The 20,435-nt window shown below is 43.6% G+C and overlaps 2 protein-coding genes and 1 non-coding gene across 7 annotated transcripts in view; all 3 read right to left on the minus strand.

Moving 5' to 3' along the window:
• FSIP1 (fibrous sheath interacting protein 1) overlaps positions 1-20,435 on the minus strand; it is a 319,482-nt gene that overhangs the window by 175,522 nt on the left and 123,525 nt on the right. For 3 of the 5 annotated variants that reach the window (XM_047738802.1, XM_047738799.1, XM_047738803.1), the window contains exon 1: positions 2,837-3,047. The exons of 1 other annotated variant lie outside the window; for it this stretch is intronic. The gene's annotated coding sequence lies outside the window, so the exon portion shown is untranslated. Of the gene's footprint in view, positions 1-2,401; positions 2,547-2,836; positions 3,048-20,435 lie in introns of those variants that run through there. One more of the 5 variants, XM_047738800.1, reaches the window with a different exon arrangement.
• Positions 10,492-10,624, minus strand: LOC125105858 (small nucleolar RNA SNORA70). The gene has a single exon (XR_007129105.1). It is a non-coding gene; the product is annotated as a small nucleolar RNA SNORA70 (small nucleolar RNA).
• The window catches only part of GPR176 (G protein-coupled receptor 176), a 129,735-nt gene continuing 124,555 nt past the window's right edge, over positions 15,256-20,435 (minus strand). Inside the window, exon 3 of the mRNA XM_047738804.1 lies at positions 15,256-18,743. Within this exon, the coding sequence (XP_047594760.1) occupies positions 17,621-18,743 (1,123 nt within the window). The 3' untranslated portion in view covers positions 15,256-17,620. The remainder of the gene's footprint in view (positions 18,744-20,435) is intronic.

A 20,435-nucleotide genomic window follows, 5' to 3' on the forward strand; every position in this document is an offset into this window, starting at 1 on the left:
AATAATAAGTATACCTTGAAGTCATAGTTAATTTATTCATTGTAGAAAAATGTCTAGGGAAAAAAAACTGTCTAGAATATATTAAAGTATATTCAAAAATAAATAAAAATTACCCAATATTCACCACTCTGTGCTAAACATCATTGGCATATTTCTTATCCATTTTTGCTCTTTGTGTTTCCACGAAAATTTGACTTGTATATTTCTCACTTAACAACACATAATCAAGCATTTTCTTATTGCATTAAAGGTATTCCAAAAATAGGGGCGCCTGGGTGGCTCAGTGGGTTAAGCCGCTGCCTTCGGCTCAGGTCATGATCCCAGGTCCTGGGTTGGAGCCCCACATCGGGCTTTCTGCTCAGCGGGGAGCCTGCTTCCTCCTCTCTCTCTGCCTGCCTCTCTGCCTACTTGTGATTTCTCTCTGTCAAATAAATAAATAAAATCTTAAAAAAAAAAAAAAAGGTATTCCAAAAATAAAATTATTTACTTCATGATATTCCATTAAGCAGATGATATATCACCAGATTCTAAATTGTAACAATCACCACTAACACATATCAACTTCGTTTATAACATTCATTTCAAACAAGATTAATTTAAACTTTTTCAGGGGTGGCTGGATGGCTCAGTCAGTTAAGTGCCTGCCTTCGGCTTAGGTCATGATCCTGGGGTTCTGGGATCCAGTCCCACATGGGGCTCCCTGCTCAGCCAGGAGCCTGCTTCTCCCTCTACCTGGTGCTCCCCTTGCTCTCTGTGTCAAATAAATAAAAAGCTTTTTAAAATAAAAATAAGTTAATAAATATATAAATAATAAATATATAAACATATTCTATATAACAGAATATATTATATAATAAATTATATGACTGTAATAATTAATACAATTCTATAATATTAATTATTGTTTAGTATATTATATTGATTGTAGTTGATTATTAATAATTATATAATAAATAAATTTTATACAGGCTTGTAAGAAATCCAATCACCACGGATCATTTAAACCAAAATGGGGACACATGGCTGCCATAATTTGGTATTTTGGATGAAAGAAGAACTGAAAGAAAATGAATGCTCCTCTTTTTAGTAATAATAAATAGCCAACCTTTAAAAATATGGAATTGGGGGGCGCCTGGGTGGCTCAGTGGATTAAGCCTCTGCCTTCAGCTCAGGTCATGATCTCAGGGTCCTGGGATCTAGCCCCGCATCGCATCGGGCTTTCTGCTCAGCAGGGAGCCTGCTTTCCCCACCCCATCTCTGTGCCTGCCTCTCGGCCTACTTGTGATCTCTGTCTGTCAAATAAATAAATAAATCCTTTAAAAAAAAAAAATATGGAATTGGGGCACCTAGGTGGCTCAGTGGGTTAAAGCCTCTGCCTTCGGCTCAGGTCATGATCCCAGGGTCCTGGGATCCAGCCCCGCATCTGCTCTCTGCTCGGCGGGGAGCCTACTTCCCTTCCTCTCTCTCTGCCTGCCTCTCTGCCTGCTTGTGATCTCTGTCAAATAAATAAATAAAATATTTTAAAAATATAAATAAATAAAAATATGGAATTATATTTATTTTCATGGTTTTAATGTCTAAAAGTTATTTAACGGTACAAGTTTTTTTTTTAACTTACATATTTCTTGTGTAAGAAATACTTGCCCATGAGAAGCAAAAAGTCAAATAATATAGAAGAATGTACAACTTTTTAAAATCAAAATTTCCAGGGTGCCTGGGTTCCTTAGTCTGTTGAGCATTGTACTCGGTTTTGGCTCAGGTCATGATCTCCTGGTCATGGTGGGGGCATGAGCCCCAAGTTGGGCTCCCCCTCCCAGGACTCCACTTGAAGATTCTCTCCCTCCATCTCTCCCCCAATGAATGCTCTCTCCCTCTCTCATAAATAAATATTTATTTAAAAAAAAAAAGTCAAAATTTTCCTCACCCCAAGAACCACTGTTAATAGACTTGGGGGATCTCACTTTTTTTTAGGCATATGCAAACCTCTATCCTTTCTAACTACCTACTCCTCCCCAATACAAACACACACAAATGGCACACACAACTTCAAGTTAAGCTCTTTGTATGAATCTTCGTTTGAAGATACTAAACAAAATATATACCTGAATGACAAACCACAATGAGCTCAAGAGTACTTGCATTTCAACTTGTGGCAGGACTCCACACTGTCCACCAAAAAGGTTGTACCAAACTACACCATCAACAGGGTGTGAACAAAGTGCCTCTTTCACCATTCTGGCCTGGGGTCAATCTGATTATCATCAATAGCTTTTCCATCTTTGTCAGTCTGGTAAGTGTCAAGATATCGGTGAGTCTGATTTACATTTCTTTACCAGCGAAATGGAGTCTGCAGCCAAATGTTTACTGGCCACCTTTCCCCCCACGCCGCCCGGTGACATACCTATTCGCATTCTTTGCTATTTACGGTCTACTTCAAATGACTGGCGATTAATTTTTAATGTAAGTTTCAGATCTTAAGGTCCAGAAGGCAAAGGACAGTAGGGAGTCCCTGATATACGGTCCTAAGGGAACGTGGAAATGGGGGCTACGGTCTCAGTAGAGGCAGATGGCTCTGTTCCGATTGGGCATGCCCGCTCCTTCCCAGGCCCCGCCCACCCTCGGCTGAGCCCGCCCCCTACTGGCCCTGGCCCTGCCCCTTCGCCCTAACAGCCAGTCTCCGGGCCCAGCAGCCAGACACGACTCCGCCCCGCCCTCTCATTGGCCCTGCCCCTCTTCCTGCCAGCCCTGCCGCGGCCCCGACCTGACTCCGCCCAGCTCACGCCGCGGCAGGTCGCGCGGCCGTAGAGGTGGGGTCCTAACAGCTATGGTGATTTACCTTCCCCGCGGAAACTCTGGGAGGCAGTCGCCAGTCGGCGGATCATTGACGGGTGCAGAAGCGTACGGCTGACACTCAGCGTCCCCAACTGTCCCCCAAAGGGGAGGGGTCTTTCCCGCCACCCCAGCTTCTCTGGAGGGGGAAGGAGCTTTGCGTACAAAGCCCTCCTGCCTCCAGGAACGCTGTTCCCTTGGCAACCAGAAGCATTACGCTTCCAGTCTCGCGAGAAGAGAAAAGGGCTGTACCGTGCGGAAATAAGGTGTGGGGGGCCAGGGATGGGGGAGAACGTTTTGGGGCCTTCGCGAGCTGGAGCAGCGCTCCTGTCTCCTCGGTGTTCCTGCGGACGCTGTGGCTGGGGAAAGGGTTATTCGTATTTAGATTGAACTAGAAAGGAGGACATCTAGAGGCTTATGTGGCTCTCTACCATTCATACGTTGCTCCGTAGGTCTCCCATCCTCTCTCAGCTGTTTCCTCCTCTGTGAAATGGGAATAATAATTCCTTCCTCACAAGATTGCTCTGCAGCTCAAAAAGATCGTGCATTTCAAATTCTTGCTATATTGTGGATTCCACGTAAATAAAAAATACTAGTTTTGGACAGCACTTTACAGTTACAAGGTTTTTTCCCATACACAGCCCCTTTAGCCCCATTATTTCAGGTAGGTAGGATGTGTATTTTTTAAGTGTTTTTCAGTGAAGCAAATAGACAAAGGTGAAGTGAGTTGCTCAGGGAACCACAGCTACAATCTAGAGCAGTGGTTTAAAAACTGGGTTTAGAAACCTGGCTGCGAATGCCATTCATATACTGCTAAATCCTGTGTTTCTATCTCCAACCCGGACTTCTCCCCTGAACTCCACTTTTATTTAGCCGACTATAAGGTGTCTCTCCTTAGATATAAGAAGCATCTTGCACCTAACATGTCAAAAAACAAAACTCTCCACAGTCACCCCCACTCCCATCCCACCCTCTTATCTATCTCAGTAAATGGCAACTCCATCCTGCCAGACTCTGATCAAAAACCTTGAAGTTGTCCTTAATCCCTCTTCCCCTCACACTCTACAATCAATTTGTTTTAAATCCTATCGACTTTACACTTAAAATATATCCAGAATCTAACTATGTCTGAGCACCTTCTGTGCTTACCTTCTGGTCTATACTGCCATCATCTCTCACCTAGATTTTTTTGCAACAACTTCCTTCCTCGTTGCTGCCTTCCTTGCTCTTACTATTTTCAAACAGCAGCCTGAATGATGCCTTCAAAACCAAAGTCAAACCATGTCACTCCTCTGCTCAGGACTCTCCAGGGCTCCCCATATCCTGAAGAGCCCTTACAATGCACACAAATCCTAAAGAACCAAGCCCTCTGTTTTCTCTCAGACTCTAATCCTACCACCCTCTCTTTGGTACACATTGCTCCAGACTCATTGTCCTCCTTGTTAGTGTTTCTGCGCAGGAATTTCTTCCCAGCATTGATCAAAAAATTTGTATGTTTTTCTAAATTAAAAAAAAAAAAGTTGAGAAATCAGAAAAAATGGAAAATGTGTTCTAATTCTCCTTTGAGAATTAAACTTTATCAATAAACATAGAGATGTTACTGAAGGAATCCAGTGATGTCAAGTCAAAAGCAAAAGCAGGAAATGCTAACACCTGTGTCAGAAGTTGAGCAGTCTTCATTCTGGGAACCTGGATTGGAGCACATGAGAAAGATGCAGTCACAATCCAATTGGTCAGTCTTGCTTGGAGCTGGTGCCATGTTCTAAGTGTGTTTTCTGGCCATCTCTATTGCCAACAGTAAGTCATTCTTGCAAATAAACAAAATATTAATAAGTTGATACTCATTGTATACTTTATACAAACTGTGACTGGTGTTCCAAGAAACAGTAAGTTTTGACTCAAAAACAAGTCCTTAAATTGGCAATTTCCAATCTGTGATTCTGTGAAGTGCTGTTAACCTTGCTTGAAGATTTGTGTGTTACATTAATCAAATGGTACCCAATAATGTTCTCTGTGTTCTCCAGCATTTGAATATTTGCTATAGGCTACAGTTCTTGTAAATACTTACAAATGCTTTTTAAAGATGAATCAGGGGGCACCTGGGTGGCTCAGTCAGTTGAGCATCCAACCCTTTGGTTTCGGTTCAGGTCATGATCTCACAGTTGTGAGGTCGAGCCGAGTCAGACTCTGAGCTCAGCAGACAATAAACTTTAAGATTCTCTCTTCCACTGCCTCTTTCCCCATGCTCTCTCTCTCTCTCTCTCTCAAATAAGTAAAATCTCTTTTAAAAAATGATTCAGATAGCATGATAACAAGAATATGAAAAAGGGTGAAAATATTTTAAGAATAACTTAAGATTTTGAGAACTGCTGGCAGTTTTGATTTGTTTCTGCATCCCAAAGATTAGTATGTTGGGAATTTGGAAACGTAATTCCTTGTTGTTCCTCCAAGATGCAACAGTCCCCTGCACACATGCACACGAGCGTGCGTACACACACACACACACACCCCTGCCTTCTGCTTCCTCTGCCAGGAATGTAGTTGCCCAACTATCCATCTGGCTCACTTCCTCTCTTCCCTCAGGTGTCTGCTTCCTCAGGTGGTTCTTTCCTGACCACCCTGTATAAAATAATAATCCTCAGGGGCGTCTGGGTGGTTCAATGGGTTAAGCATCTGACTCTCTATTTCGGCTCAGGTCGTAATCCAAGGTTTGCCGGATCGAGCTTGGCGTTAGGCTCCACACTGGGCATGGAGTCTGCTTAAGATTCTCCCTCTGCCCCTCCCCACCTCACTCGAAAGAAAGAAAGAAAGAGAAAAGAATTTTTTAAAATAATAATAATAATCTTTACCTCCATACTCTTGCTCTGTTCCCTTGACTGCGTGTTTTTGTTATTGTTGTTGTTTTTAAATAAGGAGAAGAGATAACACTGTTTGGGTTCTGAAACTAAATAGCTGGGTTATCCTGGGTAGATCTTTAAACTTTTGTGGGCCATAATTTCCTCATATGAGCCGTGGTTGGACTAGTTTTGCAGTTCTTAACTCTACTGCATTAGAATCACCTGGGGAGATTTCATAAAATACCGTTAGGACTGTATCTGAGAGCAAACGAACCTGAAATTCTAGGGCTTCTCAAACTTTCACGCGCAGATAAACCAAGTAGGGCTCCTGTTAAAATGCTGATTCAGTGTGTCAGGTGGGACCCAAGATTCCAACAGGCTCCCAGGTGATGCCAATGCTTCTGGTCCACTGACCACTCTTGGAGTAGTTAGACAATAAATAAACTCCAGATGTCCGCACAATTCTAATATTCCATGAATAAAGGCCACTCTTTCCATTTTTATTTTTGGCGACAAATGGTGCTCATTGAGAAAATAACATTTCAGATTTCTTGGGGATGTGGCAAGAGAAAACTAAGAGAAAGCAAAGCTATGACCTGTGCCGCCTTTTTTTTTTTAACCGTTGCTTTTAAAATATATACACAGAAGATACATAAAAAGCAAGTGAAAAGAAAATTCTGGTTCAATAGAATAGAAACTTAGTGTCTCCTCGCTGTAGTCTTACCAAACTAAGCACCCATCCATGTCATTTTCCACGAAATTCATCTTGTTTTCTGTCATTTGCACTTCGTTTATTTACCTCCTGCTGTTACCTTTTGTTAACTGCCAGAGGCTGTAAGTGCCTTGAGGGCAAATTTTAACAAATTGTATTTGTTGTGTATTAGCACACAATACACTATGTCTTTGTTTTTAATTTTCTGAAATACTTCTGTTGCAGGTGACACTCTCCAAATGATTCATATTCAGCAGAGTGCCATATTTTTCTCTGCCGTTTTCTGAAGTGTTGTGTTCAAAAAGCCCAAATTTATTCTAGAAAGTATTGTGCCTTTCAAAATAATTTATAAAGATTTTTTCCAGAGTCAAGATATTTTAAGTTAAAACGTCCCTGGTTTCATTCCAGATTAGTGCCATATGGCAGTGTTGGTTTCAGATTTGGTTTTTGTTTTAAATCTGTCTCTATCTACTCTTGACCTTCCCTTGCTAAGTGGAGTCAGATTCGAATGAATGAGAGCAAGCCCACATTGTATTCCATCTGGGTCCCAACTACCATTCCAGCTTTGTTGCCCCAATTCCCCTTCTCTTACCATAAGCTTCAGCCGAATGTGACAGCAGCACACTAGGAGCAGAACCTCATTAAACCTTATTATAGATTCTACGAGCTAAACTAAATAGCCATTTATTTTGGAGAGCAGTTTAAAGATTTTATTTATTTGTCAGAGAGAGAGGGAGAGAGAGCGAGCACAGGCGGACAGAATGGCAGGCAGAGGCAGAGGGAGAAGCAGGCTCCCCGCCAAGCAAGGAGCCCGATGTGGGACTCGATCCCAGGACGCTGGGATCATGACCTGAGCCGAAGGCAGCTGCTTAACCAACTGAGCCACCCAGGCGTCCCTTGGAGAGCAGTTTAAAACGTATGCCACTGGACAGCTCCCATGTCCCTATGGCTCATCACTATTAAAAAATAACATTTAGGGGGCGCCTGGGTGGCTCAGTCCTTAAGCATCTGCCTTGGGCTCAGGTCATGATCCCGGGCTCCGGACTCCGCGGGAAGCCTCCTTCTCCCTCTCCCACTCCCCCTGCTTGTGTTCCTTCTCTCACTATGTCTTTCTCTGTCAGATAAATAAATAAAATCTTAAAAAAAAAAAAAAATAACATTTTCTGAGTGTTTGGGACAAGCCTTAGAGTATCATCTCACTTCATAACTTCCTATGAGGTGGCACTATTATTATGCAGATTTATACTTAAGAAGCGGAGCACAGAGAGGTCAAGTAATTTTTCTGAGGTCACTCGGGAACTAACTGGTACTGAATTTCCAACCCATTTCCAAAGCCTGCTCTCTTCACCTCCTCACTGGACCAAATTTAAAACAAAACAAAATAAAAAACAACAAAAAGAAAAACCTTCTTTGTATCCACTAGATGGTGCTGACTGTCCTTTGTTTAAAAACAAAACGCTCAAACTCACTTTCCTTCAATTTTAGGGGTGATTCAGGAAACCACTGAAACCAAATACCATGTATGTTTGAACTGTGCTCAGATCCATCTTTAAATAGCCATCTGAATTGGAAAAGTGAAAAATAAATCTCAAAAAAACAATGGATTTTTAAAAAATATCCTTGTAGATGGTATAAATATCTAATCTCAAATAACCATTGGTGACTTTGAGACTGAAGTTCTCACACATTTGAATTTGTAGAAAATCTGTAGGCTTAAAAAGAAGCCTGTGTTTTATTTCATTTGCCCCTTTTATACCAGCTGGACTCTCTCCCAACCCTGCACGGCCACAGTACCATCCATATAACAAAGAGGCATGAACAGGGAAGTAAACAAAGCCATAAAGAATAAAAAGCAAGTTCTGCAGCAGGTGACCCTATTTTTCTTCAAAGTAAAATGCACTTTAAGTTTAGTATGTGTTTAGTACTTTTTTTTTTAGAACTTTCATCATACTTCAAAGTTATGAAATAAATTTGCTAAAAATGAGCTCTCAGATTTTGTTGTTTGTAGGGGTCATTCCATGTGTTACTTAAAATGTTCATTTTCATCCCTGTTCCCTGACTTAGCAAGTCTGGGGTCAAGTCCAGGAATCTGCATTTTGACAAATCTCTTGGTGATTCTGGTGCAGTAGAACTATGAGCGTGCTTTGAAAAACACTAGCTTAATACCGTTTTAAAGAGTAAATAGTAAGGCCGCTGCTCTTCGAGGAGGCTCCGTGGAGTCCGCTGGAGGTGCGAGACACTGAGACGCGCCCCCCCAGGACCTCCTTTGTAAGTAGTCCTGAAAAAAACTGGGAAATGTTCTCCCTTCCCACTTCCTTGATGCTGAACCGTTTCTTCCCTCTTCCTGTCTATTGTGGAGCACTATGGGAAATGGAGATGCCCCCCTTTTAAACATCGAAGGGGGAACAAGTTTGCCACTTCTCAATATCTATTGGCCCAAACACATAACGATACCCCTTGAATTTTTTAAGCGAGAGGAATGAGCCCAGGCATTGTCATATGACATTGTTTAACTTGTCCAAGCGGTATGAATTTCAGAGCGGGGGTGGGGGACCCAAATTATGCCCTGAGACCAAGGAGATGCACAAAAATAAACACACACACACACACATGCACACAAACAGTGCAGCCTTCCATTTATAACCCAGAAAGCTAATAGAGGCTTGGTTTTTAAAAGATAGTAAATTAAATTAAAAATGAAGTTATCATCTAAATTCCAGAATGAATTTTGGGGGGAGGTCATCTTAGTTCTGCCCTCAAGAGAGAAGCTCTGCCAAGTGAGTCATTCACCAGCAAGGGAGAAATCTATTTCTCTTAGAGAATTCCCTGGCAGCCACTCTAGTTATCGGACTGGCTCCAAAGTTTGGTCACCTGTAGCAATTCCCTATCTGTAAAGAATTAAAGAGTTGCCAGAACATTCCAGAGGCTTGCTGCAGTTTCCATTGCTGGGTGCCAGTTGAGATTGCACTGCTCCACTCCTGGTCTGTCACCTCGGCCATAGGAGCGGATGAGACTGCTTGTGGATAACAGCTGAAGAGAAGTTTAGCAGTTTCACTGCAGCAATCAATCCTGGGCTGAAACCCACTGTTTCTGAACACTGTCCAGGCATTGAGTGTCATGCTTTGTCCTTCTCCTTGGATTCCAAACCATAACTTCCATATGGAGCTAGGTCTCTGATCCTGTAGGGTTTAGGTTTTTGTTTTTTGTTTTAAAGATTTTATTTAAAATAAAGTTTACCTGATAATAGAAAATTATATAACTCAGATACTAAAAAATGCGTTTTAGTACATAAATCAGGAGACCCAATTTAAAACAATAAAAACAGGGGAACCTGGGTGGCTCAGTTGTTAAGTGTCTGCCTCCGGCTCAGGTGATGATCCCAGGGTCCTGGGATCAAGTCCCAGGTCAGGCTCTCTGCTCAACAGGAAACCTGCTTCTCCCTCTCTCTTTGCCCCTGCTTGTGTTCCCTCTCTTGCTGTGTCTCTTTCTCTCAAATAAATAAAGGGCTGGACATGGGGCTCAATTGATCCCAGGACCCTAAGATCACGACCTGAGCCTAAGGCAGGTGCTTAACCAACTGAGCCACCCAGGTGCCTCTGGAACTCATGATTTTAAAATATGCCTAATCCATAAGCAAGATGTGGGGAGTGGAGACCAGCGCTTTTATAAATGTCTTTTTTTTTTTTTTTTGACAGGAAGTTGGATTTATTGGTGGGCATGGATAGGGAGGGGATAGTGCCAAGGTTCTCAGGAGTGCAGAACCCTCCCATTTGTCCAAGGGGCCACAATTAGAGATGTATTTGACCCCACAGCCATCTGGGATAAGCCACTTTTCAGCAACCATGTCTTCAAATTCATCCACATTGAACTTAGTAAACCCCACTTCTTGGAAATGTGGATCTTCTGGTGGTCAGGGAACTCGAACTCGGCCCTGCATAGGGCCTCAGTCACTCCTTGTTCTGCAGCTCAGTATGGATGGACATGATGACTTGGTCAATGTGGACCCTGGCTACTGTGCCCTGGAGCTTTCCAAAGGCGCCCCGCATACTTGTCTGCAGGGTAAATTGGAGATAGCCATGAGGTTGGAGATAGCCATGAGGTCAGACCTCAAAGGGCTGTCTCCAAGGTCCCTTAGGGCAACCCATACAATCAACGGTCTCCATACAGTACCAAGGAGGCTACTGTTTGCGCCCATGGCACACTGGGCCCCATGGACAAAGAGCACAGTCGGCTTAATTGGCTGCAGAGTATAAATGTCTTTCTCATGATGAAATGTAAATAATTCAGTAGATAGCCAGTTGAGAGGATGAAGAAATATTTTCCTAACGAAGGCTTTCTGTTTTCCTATCTGCTGTTGCAGATAGGTAACTGCGACTCTGGCACTCAGAAGTCCCCCTCAGCGCTGACTCTTTGTGTCTCAAACGAGTGGGGGTGAGGAGTTGGAAGGGGTCTAGCCTCTGCCCCTGGCAGGATCACTAGACATGGTTAGGGAAAGGCTGAAAAACTCACTTGGCCAGAAATAGTTTGCTGGAAGATTGGACTCAGTTAAAAGTGATTCACATAGCACGTTAGATGAATTCAAACTTCAAGGGTCTTAAGCAGCAACACAGAGAAATCCATTCTCTCAGGCTTAAGGTCTCTGAGATAAAGAAGAAATCAGTAAACAGCACAGGGGTTGTTCATCAATCAGCAGCCAGGCTGGCTGCCGACCTGCATTTCTTAGCAACTCACTTCCTTCTAACACATCTTTTTTCTTAGCTCAAACTCAAAGTAGTATTTCCATCTGAACATACAAGGTGTTTATTACACTAGGAACTCCTCGATGTTTTGATGACTATTGGCTTTCTTGTTAAACCTCTTTCTTCTTTGATCATCCAAACTCCTTATTTAAAAGAAGTTGATTTATTTTCCCTTCATTTCATCACAACAAACCGGAATTAATATTCTAATTTGGCTCAAAATGTTCTGTAATTCATACATGGTTATGTAATTCATACATTGACACATAAAACCATTTTAAGTTACGCATCCCTGGTTTCTTATCAGGGCTCTGCCAGGAGTTGACCTGGGGCCTGGTCTTTTGACCTCCCTCAACCTGTTTCTCTGTCTAGTAAAAAAAAAAAAGGGCTGGATAAAGGTTTCTGAGTTTACTTTCAGATCTGAGTCTCTGGGATCACCCAATTTAAGCAGGCTTGGCTCCCTCTGGAAACAACCTGCTTGTGTGTCCCAGCCTGAACTGCAACAGTATCCTTACCAGCATAAAAGACACCTGCTCAACAGGCTGGACAGAAAGAACTGCCTGTTTAGAAATATCTAGGCAATAGGAACAGCCGTCAGTCTTGTGCTCTGCAATCTACAAGCAAAGAATTAAACAAAGCAAAACAACAATTGGTGTGCCCTATTTTTCTAGCATGATGCAACTGAATGCATTGAAAATTGGTTTAGGTTTCATGAGATCTGGATTTCCATTCCCCTCTACTGTTGACTTCAGAAAGACCAGGCCCCTTCACTTCTACAGGTTTCAATTTACGACTCCCTCTCTTGATTAATGGGGAGGTAACACCTGAGCACTTTTCCTTTCCTTACTTTGTAGAGAGAAATCACATGTTCTTGAGATTCCATATGGAAGGTTTCCCTGCACTTGTTAGTAAAATGAGTACTTTTATTTCAAGTAAAAGCAGCCTTCCAATCAAGATTGGAGAATGAAAGAAAGATGAATTATCAGGCCCGGTTCACATTCGTTATCTATTAAATGCTCATTAATCTTACAGGTTTTGCTACAGATGACGGTATTTTTGTGAAAACAGCCAGTTGTGCTTTTTGTTATGAATCTAGATTGTTACCTTGGCCCAGATTTGAAGGGACTCTGGATTCAGGCTGTACGCTTGCATTCATATGTGTGTTTGTCCACGTTTCCCTGTTCAGGTACTGAGTCCAATCCTCCAGCAAACTATTTCTGGCCAAGTGAGTTTTTCAGCCTTTCCCTAACCATGTCTAGTGATCCTGCCAGGGGCAGAGGCTAGACCCCTTCCAACTCCTCACCCCCACTCGTTTGAGACACAAAGAGTCAGCGCTGAGGGGGACTTCTGAGTGCCAGAGTCGCAGTTACCTATCTGCAACAGCAGATAGGAAAACAGAAAGCCTTCGTTAGGAAAATATTTCTTCATCCTCTCAACTGGCTATCTACTGAATTATTTACATTTCATCATGGAAAAGGCATTTATAAAAGTGCTGGTCGCCACTCCCCCGCCTTGCTTATGGATTAGGCATATTTTAAAATCATGAGTTCCAGAGGCACCTGGGTGGCTCAGTCGGTTAAGCAACTGCCCTCCACTCAGGAGATGATCTCAGGGTCCTGGAATCCATCAAGCACCGTGTCCAGCCCCGCCCTGGACTCCCTGCTCAGTGGGGAATCTTTCTCCCTCTCCCTTTGCCCTTCCCCCAAGCTTATGCACATGTTCTCTCTCAAATAAATAAATAAAATATATATTTTTTTAAATCATGAGCTCCGGTCCAAGGTTTTAAAAACAAACCAATCTTGTAGGCCCTGATTTCTTCAAATATAGTAGGCTAAGGTCCTCCATGTTCTAAGTGCTATGACTATGTGAAGTAAATGGGCATTTTATGGAGAAAGACATGTCCTGAAGTTAAAGAAAAACCTTGCCATCCATCAAATAAAACTGCTGAGGAAGATGCACACAGTCAGTGAAACGTAATTTTCCCTTTCCTTCAGCATTTCTTGTTAGCACTTGAACATTTACTGCTGTCTGTCTCTTGCAAGAGCTTTCCTTCTCTCTCCTCAAGCCATGTAGAGGGCAGGAACCGTATCTTAAGTACTTTCCACACCACTATAATAGCACTATTAAATGCAATAATATTTACTGTTCAAAATGAATGAATCTTGTAAACATTTCAGATACTTGCAGAAAACAGTGTCAAGTGTCCCTGCGGAAGTGTGGGCGATGGCTTAGAGTGATTTGATGGCAATGACTCTTAAACTAAAGGTAACCTCGGTGCAGAAATAAAAAGGACATGAGGCAGAAGATGATGTCTGGGAATACTCTTAGCCGAATGATCCCAATCTTGGCATGCCATTAAGAATTTCTCAACATCTACTCTGCACCCAATTACTCTACAATGAAACCGGGGAGATCATGGAGCCGAAGGAAATCTGAGGAATAACGCTGAGAAAAACAGCTGTCAGGCATTAAGGGCTCTAATCCAGTCCCGAGTACAGTTTAATAATACGTGCCAAGTGGGTATTCAAAAATAATCACAATAACGGACGATAATGATCATCAGTACTTCGGAGGGCGCAGCAAAAGAATCGGGCCTTAATCCCTTCTGTACTGTTTTTAGCTCTGTCTCTACTTGCACCATCTCTGAGAGCTAATGATGTGGCCATCTGTGCTTCTAGTTTCCCCAGCTGCAGAACAGAGATCATATCGGTGCCTACTGCAAGTCTGCGGGCTGTGCACTAATATCCTCTGGTGAAACATCATATAAAAATACAAAGCAGGCATCAAGAAGCCAAATGCCGCCAAGGGAATAAACTTTGAGGCAGAGAGTATTGTAAATTGAAACTAACTGAGATCTTCTAGATAATATTCTAACGACTGGAAGTAGTTAACGCAATGGTACTTATATTATGCTCACTTCCCATATTGTCTTAAGTAGACGGGAACACATGTTATAAATAAGTAAACCAAGTCCAGAATAGTTGAATTCATTAAACTCAGTATTTTTGTATCAATCTGAAATATTAGGTGGGATCTAAATTTCCAAAGCAAACTAGCATTACTTAAATTTGCTCTTAAAAAGTAGCAATAAGGGGTGCCTGGGTGGCTCAGTTGGTTAAGTGTCTGCCTTTGGCTCAGGTCATGATCCCAGGGTTCCGGGATTGAGCCCCACATCAGACTTCCTGCTCAGCAGGGAGCCTCCTTCTTCTTGCCCCTGTCTCAAATAAAGAAATAAAATCTCTTAAAAAAAAAAAAAAAAGTAGCAATAATTCTTGGATGCCTGGGTGGCTCAGTCAGTTAAGCAGCTGCCTTTGGCTCAGGTCATGATCCTGGGGTCCTGGAATCAAGTCCCGCATCGGGCTCCCTGCTCAGTGGAGTCTGTTTCTCCCTCTCCCTCTGCCACTGCCTCTTCTATTTGTTCTCTCTAAATAAATAAATAAAATCTTAAAAAAAAAAAAAAAGTAACAATGGCTCTTAAATGTACTTTAGTGAATACACACAAAAAAAGAAAAAAGAAATATTACTTCTAGTTTACTGAGAAAATATGGAATTCAGAACAGCCTACAGCTGCCCAGAGTTGAACCAAAGGAATTATCTGAGTAAATTGACATTATTTGATCCTATCAGCAGATAGCCATTGGTTGCTCTGACTCCGAAAGCCTAAATCATCTTATTTTCTCAATTTCCTTTAATGATGCTTATGGTTTCTTCTTATTTTCTTTTGTTTAGTCTGATGGTATGCTGCAAAATTCAGGTTTTTAAGCTTATTTGCATTTTTATCCATACATTAGATTGTTTTAAAATATAACAAAAAGGCTAAAAACAAACACCCAACACTGTCCCAGAGACAATGACCTGCAATAATTCCAGCCAGTCACGCATCTCCATATTTCGAAATATGTGTATTCTGCTCTGTTTTGCACCATTCAGTCTGGACATCACATGCATCCTGTCAGGGTAGATGAGGACATCACTCTCCTGCATGATCATCCTCTCGACTTCTCCTCCACCTCCCCGATATCATTGTGACTGATCAAATCTATATTCAGCATTTACATTAATACTCCCACTCGAGAGGGAAAGAAGGAAACAAACAAACAAACAAAACAGAGCTCATTGAACTTTTTTGAGTTCAGAAACGGATTTTCAGTTTTTTATTAAAATGGAATTCTTCGAAGACTATAGAAATACACCTGGCAATGACCTGTTAGAAGTCAACCATCCGCTTCAAACATACATAAGAAATAACTCCCAAATTCTGCCTCACCAGAATGTATTAAGATGTACATATATATTATCAGAACATCGAGGTGGCTACGTTTGACAGGTGCTTCTAAAGTAGACACAATTTTCTGACAGATTATGCTTCCCCTGGAGGAATGTTGTAACAATTGTGAGGGTTTTGAAAGTTGAGCTTGAAGGGTCACAGTTAACTATGAGGGCACAGAGCTCCAGACGGCATGCACAAAGGGCCTGGGGGCAGGGGGCGCCAAGAGAGGGTGTGGCAGTCCCCTGGTTTGTGCTGAGAGCACACAACACTGCAAGAAGACACAACACAAAGAGGAAGGCTTACCCTCTCCCAGGGAAAGGAAGTTGGGTTCATATTCTGGAATCACAAGACACCACACCCAGGAAGAGAACAGGAAAAGGAAACTCCCTACACATAGTCTGAGCTTCCTCCAAGGGACAACGGGAAGTGATCCATGAGGGCCACTGCCGTTGGGATGCGGAAGGAAGTTTGCCGGTGAGAATGCCCACTTTTTGCCCACATTCACGAAGGCTTGCTCAAGGCACTGGATTGCCCCCCACCCCACAACATACTATTAACAAAAACAAAATGTCCTAGAGAGAAGAGTGGAGCTGGCACTTGATTTGCTGTCATTAAAAGTGCAATGTCATCAATGGTTTGAGTTTAGACTGGTGAATTCCATCCCAAAGTGGACTTGAATTGCTTGTGAGAGCTCCTAGCCAACCCCCCTGCACGCCCCGCCAGGAGGCTAATCTGTTGAGGACACTGTCCTCCTCCTCTATCCATTCTGACTCCTGCTAAAACTTTACCAGAAAAGAGGAAGTGAAGGTGCCTTCCTGGGCTAGGGGCCGCCTTGGCATTTTAAAATGATTAAATTTTTCTGTTTTCTTCCTCCGTTGTGTCCAAAATGGAAAGAGAACCGTAAAGTGACTGAAAATGAAGCTGGCCACACCTGGGTTCTGGAGTCATCATCAGAAGGAAGCCAGCTTTGACTTCTGTCACTCTTCTGGGCAGCATCACCTTTCTTAATCAAGTATTTTTAGCATGATGTTTCCAGAGGACTCAGTGCACACTAACTCTGCAATTTTTTTTTTTTTAATTTTACTCATTCATTTGGCAGAGAGAGAGAGAGAGCACAAGTAGGCAGAGAAGTGGGCAGAGGGGGAGGGGGACCCCTCTGGACCTCAGGACCCTGAGACTATGACCCGAGCCAAAGGCAGAAGCTTAACCCACTAAGCCACCCAGGTGCCCTGTAACTCTTCATTTTTAAATTGCCTTTTAATTCCAAAAGTTTGCACATGATAGGTTTTTTTTTTCTTTTTTTCAATATACTTCACTGCTACTGATGTTGACTTAGCCCCTTTCACTTGAAATCAACATTGGAAGAGAAGAGACTACACAGTATGGACATTTTTGTCTTTCTTCTCTACCTCTTAGTTTCTCTCTCACTGGTTGAAAAATTAATGCAATTTAAGGGGGAAAGACATAGTAAAGCACTTGTAGTGTTTTCCAATCAACACTGCAGACAGAACTTTCTGAGGTTTTCAGTGGTGCCAGGAGAATGTCAGGATCGTCAAGACACAGTATCTCCTCCCTGAGCCCCAAGCACATCTATTGCCTTGTCTGTCAAATGGGAGTGGAAGCTCCTTTCCTCATCTACATACCAGTGAAAGAGATGAAGGGCTTCAGAAGAAACTGAGTCATCTGATCAGGCCTTCTGGAGAAAAGGTGTCAAATGCCAAGTCCCTATCTCCCCTGAAGATGCAGATCACTATGAAACATTTTTAAATATTTATCCTATTTGAGGATAAATATTATCCTATTGAGGATAAATAGGTCTTTTCTTTAAGGCCACACCACTCCATTATCCTCTTGGGCTTCCCCTAGGGTGTCCTGCTCCCGCCAAACTCACAGATGTTTTTCTCTCCCTGTACTCTCTGCAGGGCCCAGGAACCAAGGAGTCCTCAGAAAATGCACAGGGAGTACCCATTCCAAGACCCGTTGCACACTGCCCAGATTTTATGTCCACAGAGAGGAACACACACTTCACCTAGGACACAGACCACGGAGATGCATATATATATATACTCCCTCAATAAAGAGGACAGTTATCTTCTATAGATTTCCCTCTCATTCAAAAAGCAGGGGGCACACACAGGAGAAGGCAACCGGTACTCGGTTGCAATGAGATGCCCAAATCCTGCCAGAGCCAGAGCAAAGGGGAGGTGGGAGTGTGGGGGCTCGACAATCCTGACTAGGAATCCACCTTCGGAAAAATGCTCACTTTGTTGTTTCTGCTCATCTTCCGCTCCACCCTGCCTACCCTGGGCATCTTTGTCTGAATAAGCTCCTCTGGGGTGTTCCCCAAGGGGGGAAGCAGCCGCTTCTTGCTGTTTCGGGTCTCTGAGAGCCACTGAGGTGGCAACTCAAAGGGCCCAAAACCAAACTGCAGGGAGTACTTGTCAGGCAGTGTCTCGGGCTCCCCAGACGCCGCTGACCCCCCCTGGGATCTAGAGTCCGTGGCGCCCAGAAGAGGTACAGCAGGCAACCGCTGCAGTCCCTGCTCTCCCTCCAGGCAGGGCCCGAGCACCTCCTTGGCTGGGAGGTCGGCGGAGCCGGTGTACTTGGCCTCACTCTCTTCCTCATCCTCTGTGGGCTTAAAGATCTGCTGCTGCCCAATGTGGAACATCTCCAGGAGCTGGCTGCCCGAGCGCAGGCTGGGCTCCAGGCTGGCATCAGCCACCCCGCCCCCTGTGCCGACCACATTCCGGCGACTGTAACGGTGGTGCAGTTGGACCAACGTCCCCACCAAGCACTTGCGGACAGACTTGTTCACGGTCAGGAAGAGCACAGGGTTGGCCAACAGAGAGACCTTGGGCAGCCAAATGGCCGTGAGCAGCAAGAAGACGGATGTGTTGGGGACATTGAGCACAGTCTGGTAGACGACCAGGGTGGCGTAGGGCACGCTACACAAGATGAACACCGTCACCATGGACAGCAGGGTGGCGTGCAGCTCTGCCTCCCGCTGGGAGGCGTAGGGGATCGAGATGGTGTTCTGTGGGGTCCGGAGGGCTGCAATGATGACCTTCTTCTTCTGGCTAGCGCTCAGGGCCCGGCGGATGAGGATCAGGAAGAGGAAGACCACAGCCACAGGCACGATGACCGTAGTGATGTTATAGATGAGCACGTACACCAGGTGGCCCAGCGAGTTGCTCCAGACTTCCGTGCAGGTGGACATGGCATAGATGTCGGCCACGTTGGTCACTGCAAACACGGGTACACTGGCCACCACTGCATGTGCCCAGATGTACATCACCAGCTCACGGGACTTGGCATCAGAGATTTTTCTCTCCAGTGGATAAAGGACGGAGTAGTACCTGCAAAACGCACAAGCAAACTCCATTGCACAGGAGAAGATACTGCTTAAGTGAGGGGCTTCTATCTGACTGAAAGTAGGAGGAAGAGGTGGAAAATGGGTCAAGTTCTTTTATTCTGCCTCGGATGAAGGGAATCACTGGGGGAACTGGGAAGCCAGACCTTAAATTTTGAGGGCCTTGCTGTATAAAATAAGCAATACGAGGCCAAAAAAAAAAGGACCTTTTTCAAATGAGCAGAGAAGAGCCCCCTTGAGAGTCGTATGGGACTCTCAAGACTATCAGGAAAATAGGTAAATACTTGTATTTCATAGCTAACTTTATAAATATTACCACCAGCATTAGATCCCAAGGGGGGCCCTTGATACAAAGGATGCCATGTGCTGTAAAGACATCGATTTTTCAACTCAGGGATAAAGCATAACTTGTAAAAAAATTTTTTTACAGGGGCTAGAGGAGCTTATGGGCAATTTTCAAAGCCACTAACGGGAAGAAATTTACCTATGCACGTATCTAAAGCAGACTCATGGCACAGTGCACACATGGAAATCATTAGCATTTATAGCGGCTCTGGGCAAAAGAACCCTGAGAACCCTGTGTGAGGGACGGGACTCTGACAAGGTCCTTGCACAAAATCAATTCAACTGACAAAATTATGCCTCCTCAATAGCCATGGTTCCCACGATGATCACTTAGTAACCCTCACAATTAATAAGTCTACAATGCCTGCATGATTAAATTTTTGCTAAAATCAGATCAGATCTTGCTTCCTTCAGGCTTTCACTTGATTATTCTGTAATAAAAATTCCAAAAGCACCTTGTTTCAGTATCGCCCATGATTTAGGGAAACTGAGTAATTCTTCAGACCCCAGGAGCCACATCTGTCATGAGAGGGCTGTCATTAGCCATCAGACCTCCGGTGGGCATACATTTCCATGGTCAGCGAAAGCTGGAGTTGACTTTACAACTCTATTAACATGCGTTGCTCCTGGGGCCAGGGAAGCAAGCATGCCTTCCTGTCATGAGATCTGTGCCAGGTACCACACCAGGCACTGGGTCACAAAGATGAAAAGACACACAGGAATGTCTCTGAAGTCCGTGGGAGAAAAGGCATGCAAGCAAGCAGTTAAACCAAGGAGATGATGGCTCTTCTTGAGGTATGCATAAAGGAGGGACGGGGAAAAGGAGCACCTGGAGAAACGTCAACAGAAGGTGGCACTGTGGTGGAGTCTGGCAGGGGACAAGCTGGGGGAGAATGTTCCAGGCTGAGGGAGATACGAGGTGAGCACAACATGACCATGGATAATCAGGAATGGATGGAGCGTGGTGAAATGTGTCCTAGATCTCTTTCTGGGAGGGGAAAAAAAGAGAAAGAAGTGCATAGGTTATGCATACTCTCATTTTTTTTTTCTCCGAATACAGACTTTTCTAGTAACAGCTCCTTAATCCAATGTCAAGGTGCTATACCCACACATGAATACATTCCCTTTGGTCAACTGACAGATGATAAAACCCCGTTTCCACTGTGTAGTGGAAAAGTACATGGGCTCAGTAGAAATCATCTTAACGTTTACATCTCTAGAAGATGATGCCAGAAGTGGCCTCCCAGTGAACTCACAGACTTGGAGCCAGGAAACAAGTATCGGAGCAACAAGTGAGAGAAAGGATTATCTTCCCTTCACCTTCATGCACACC

This window comes from Lutra lutra, chromosome 7, assembly GCF_902655055.1.
Source record: "Lutra lutra chromosome 7, mLutLut1.2, whole genome shotgun sequence".
NCBI lineage: Eukaryota > Metazoa > Chordata > Mammalia > Carnivora > Mustelidae > Lutra > Lutra lutra.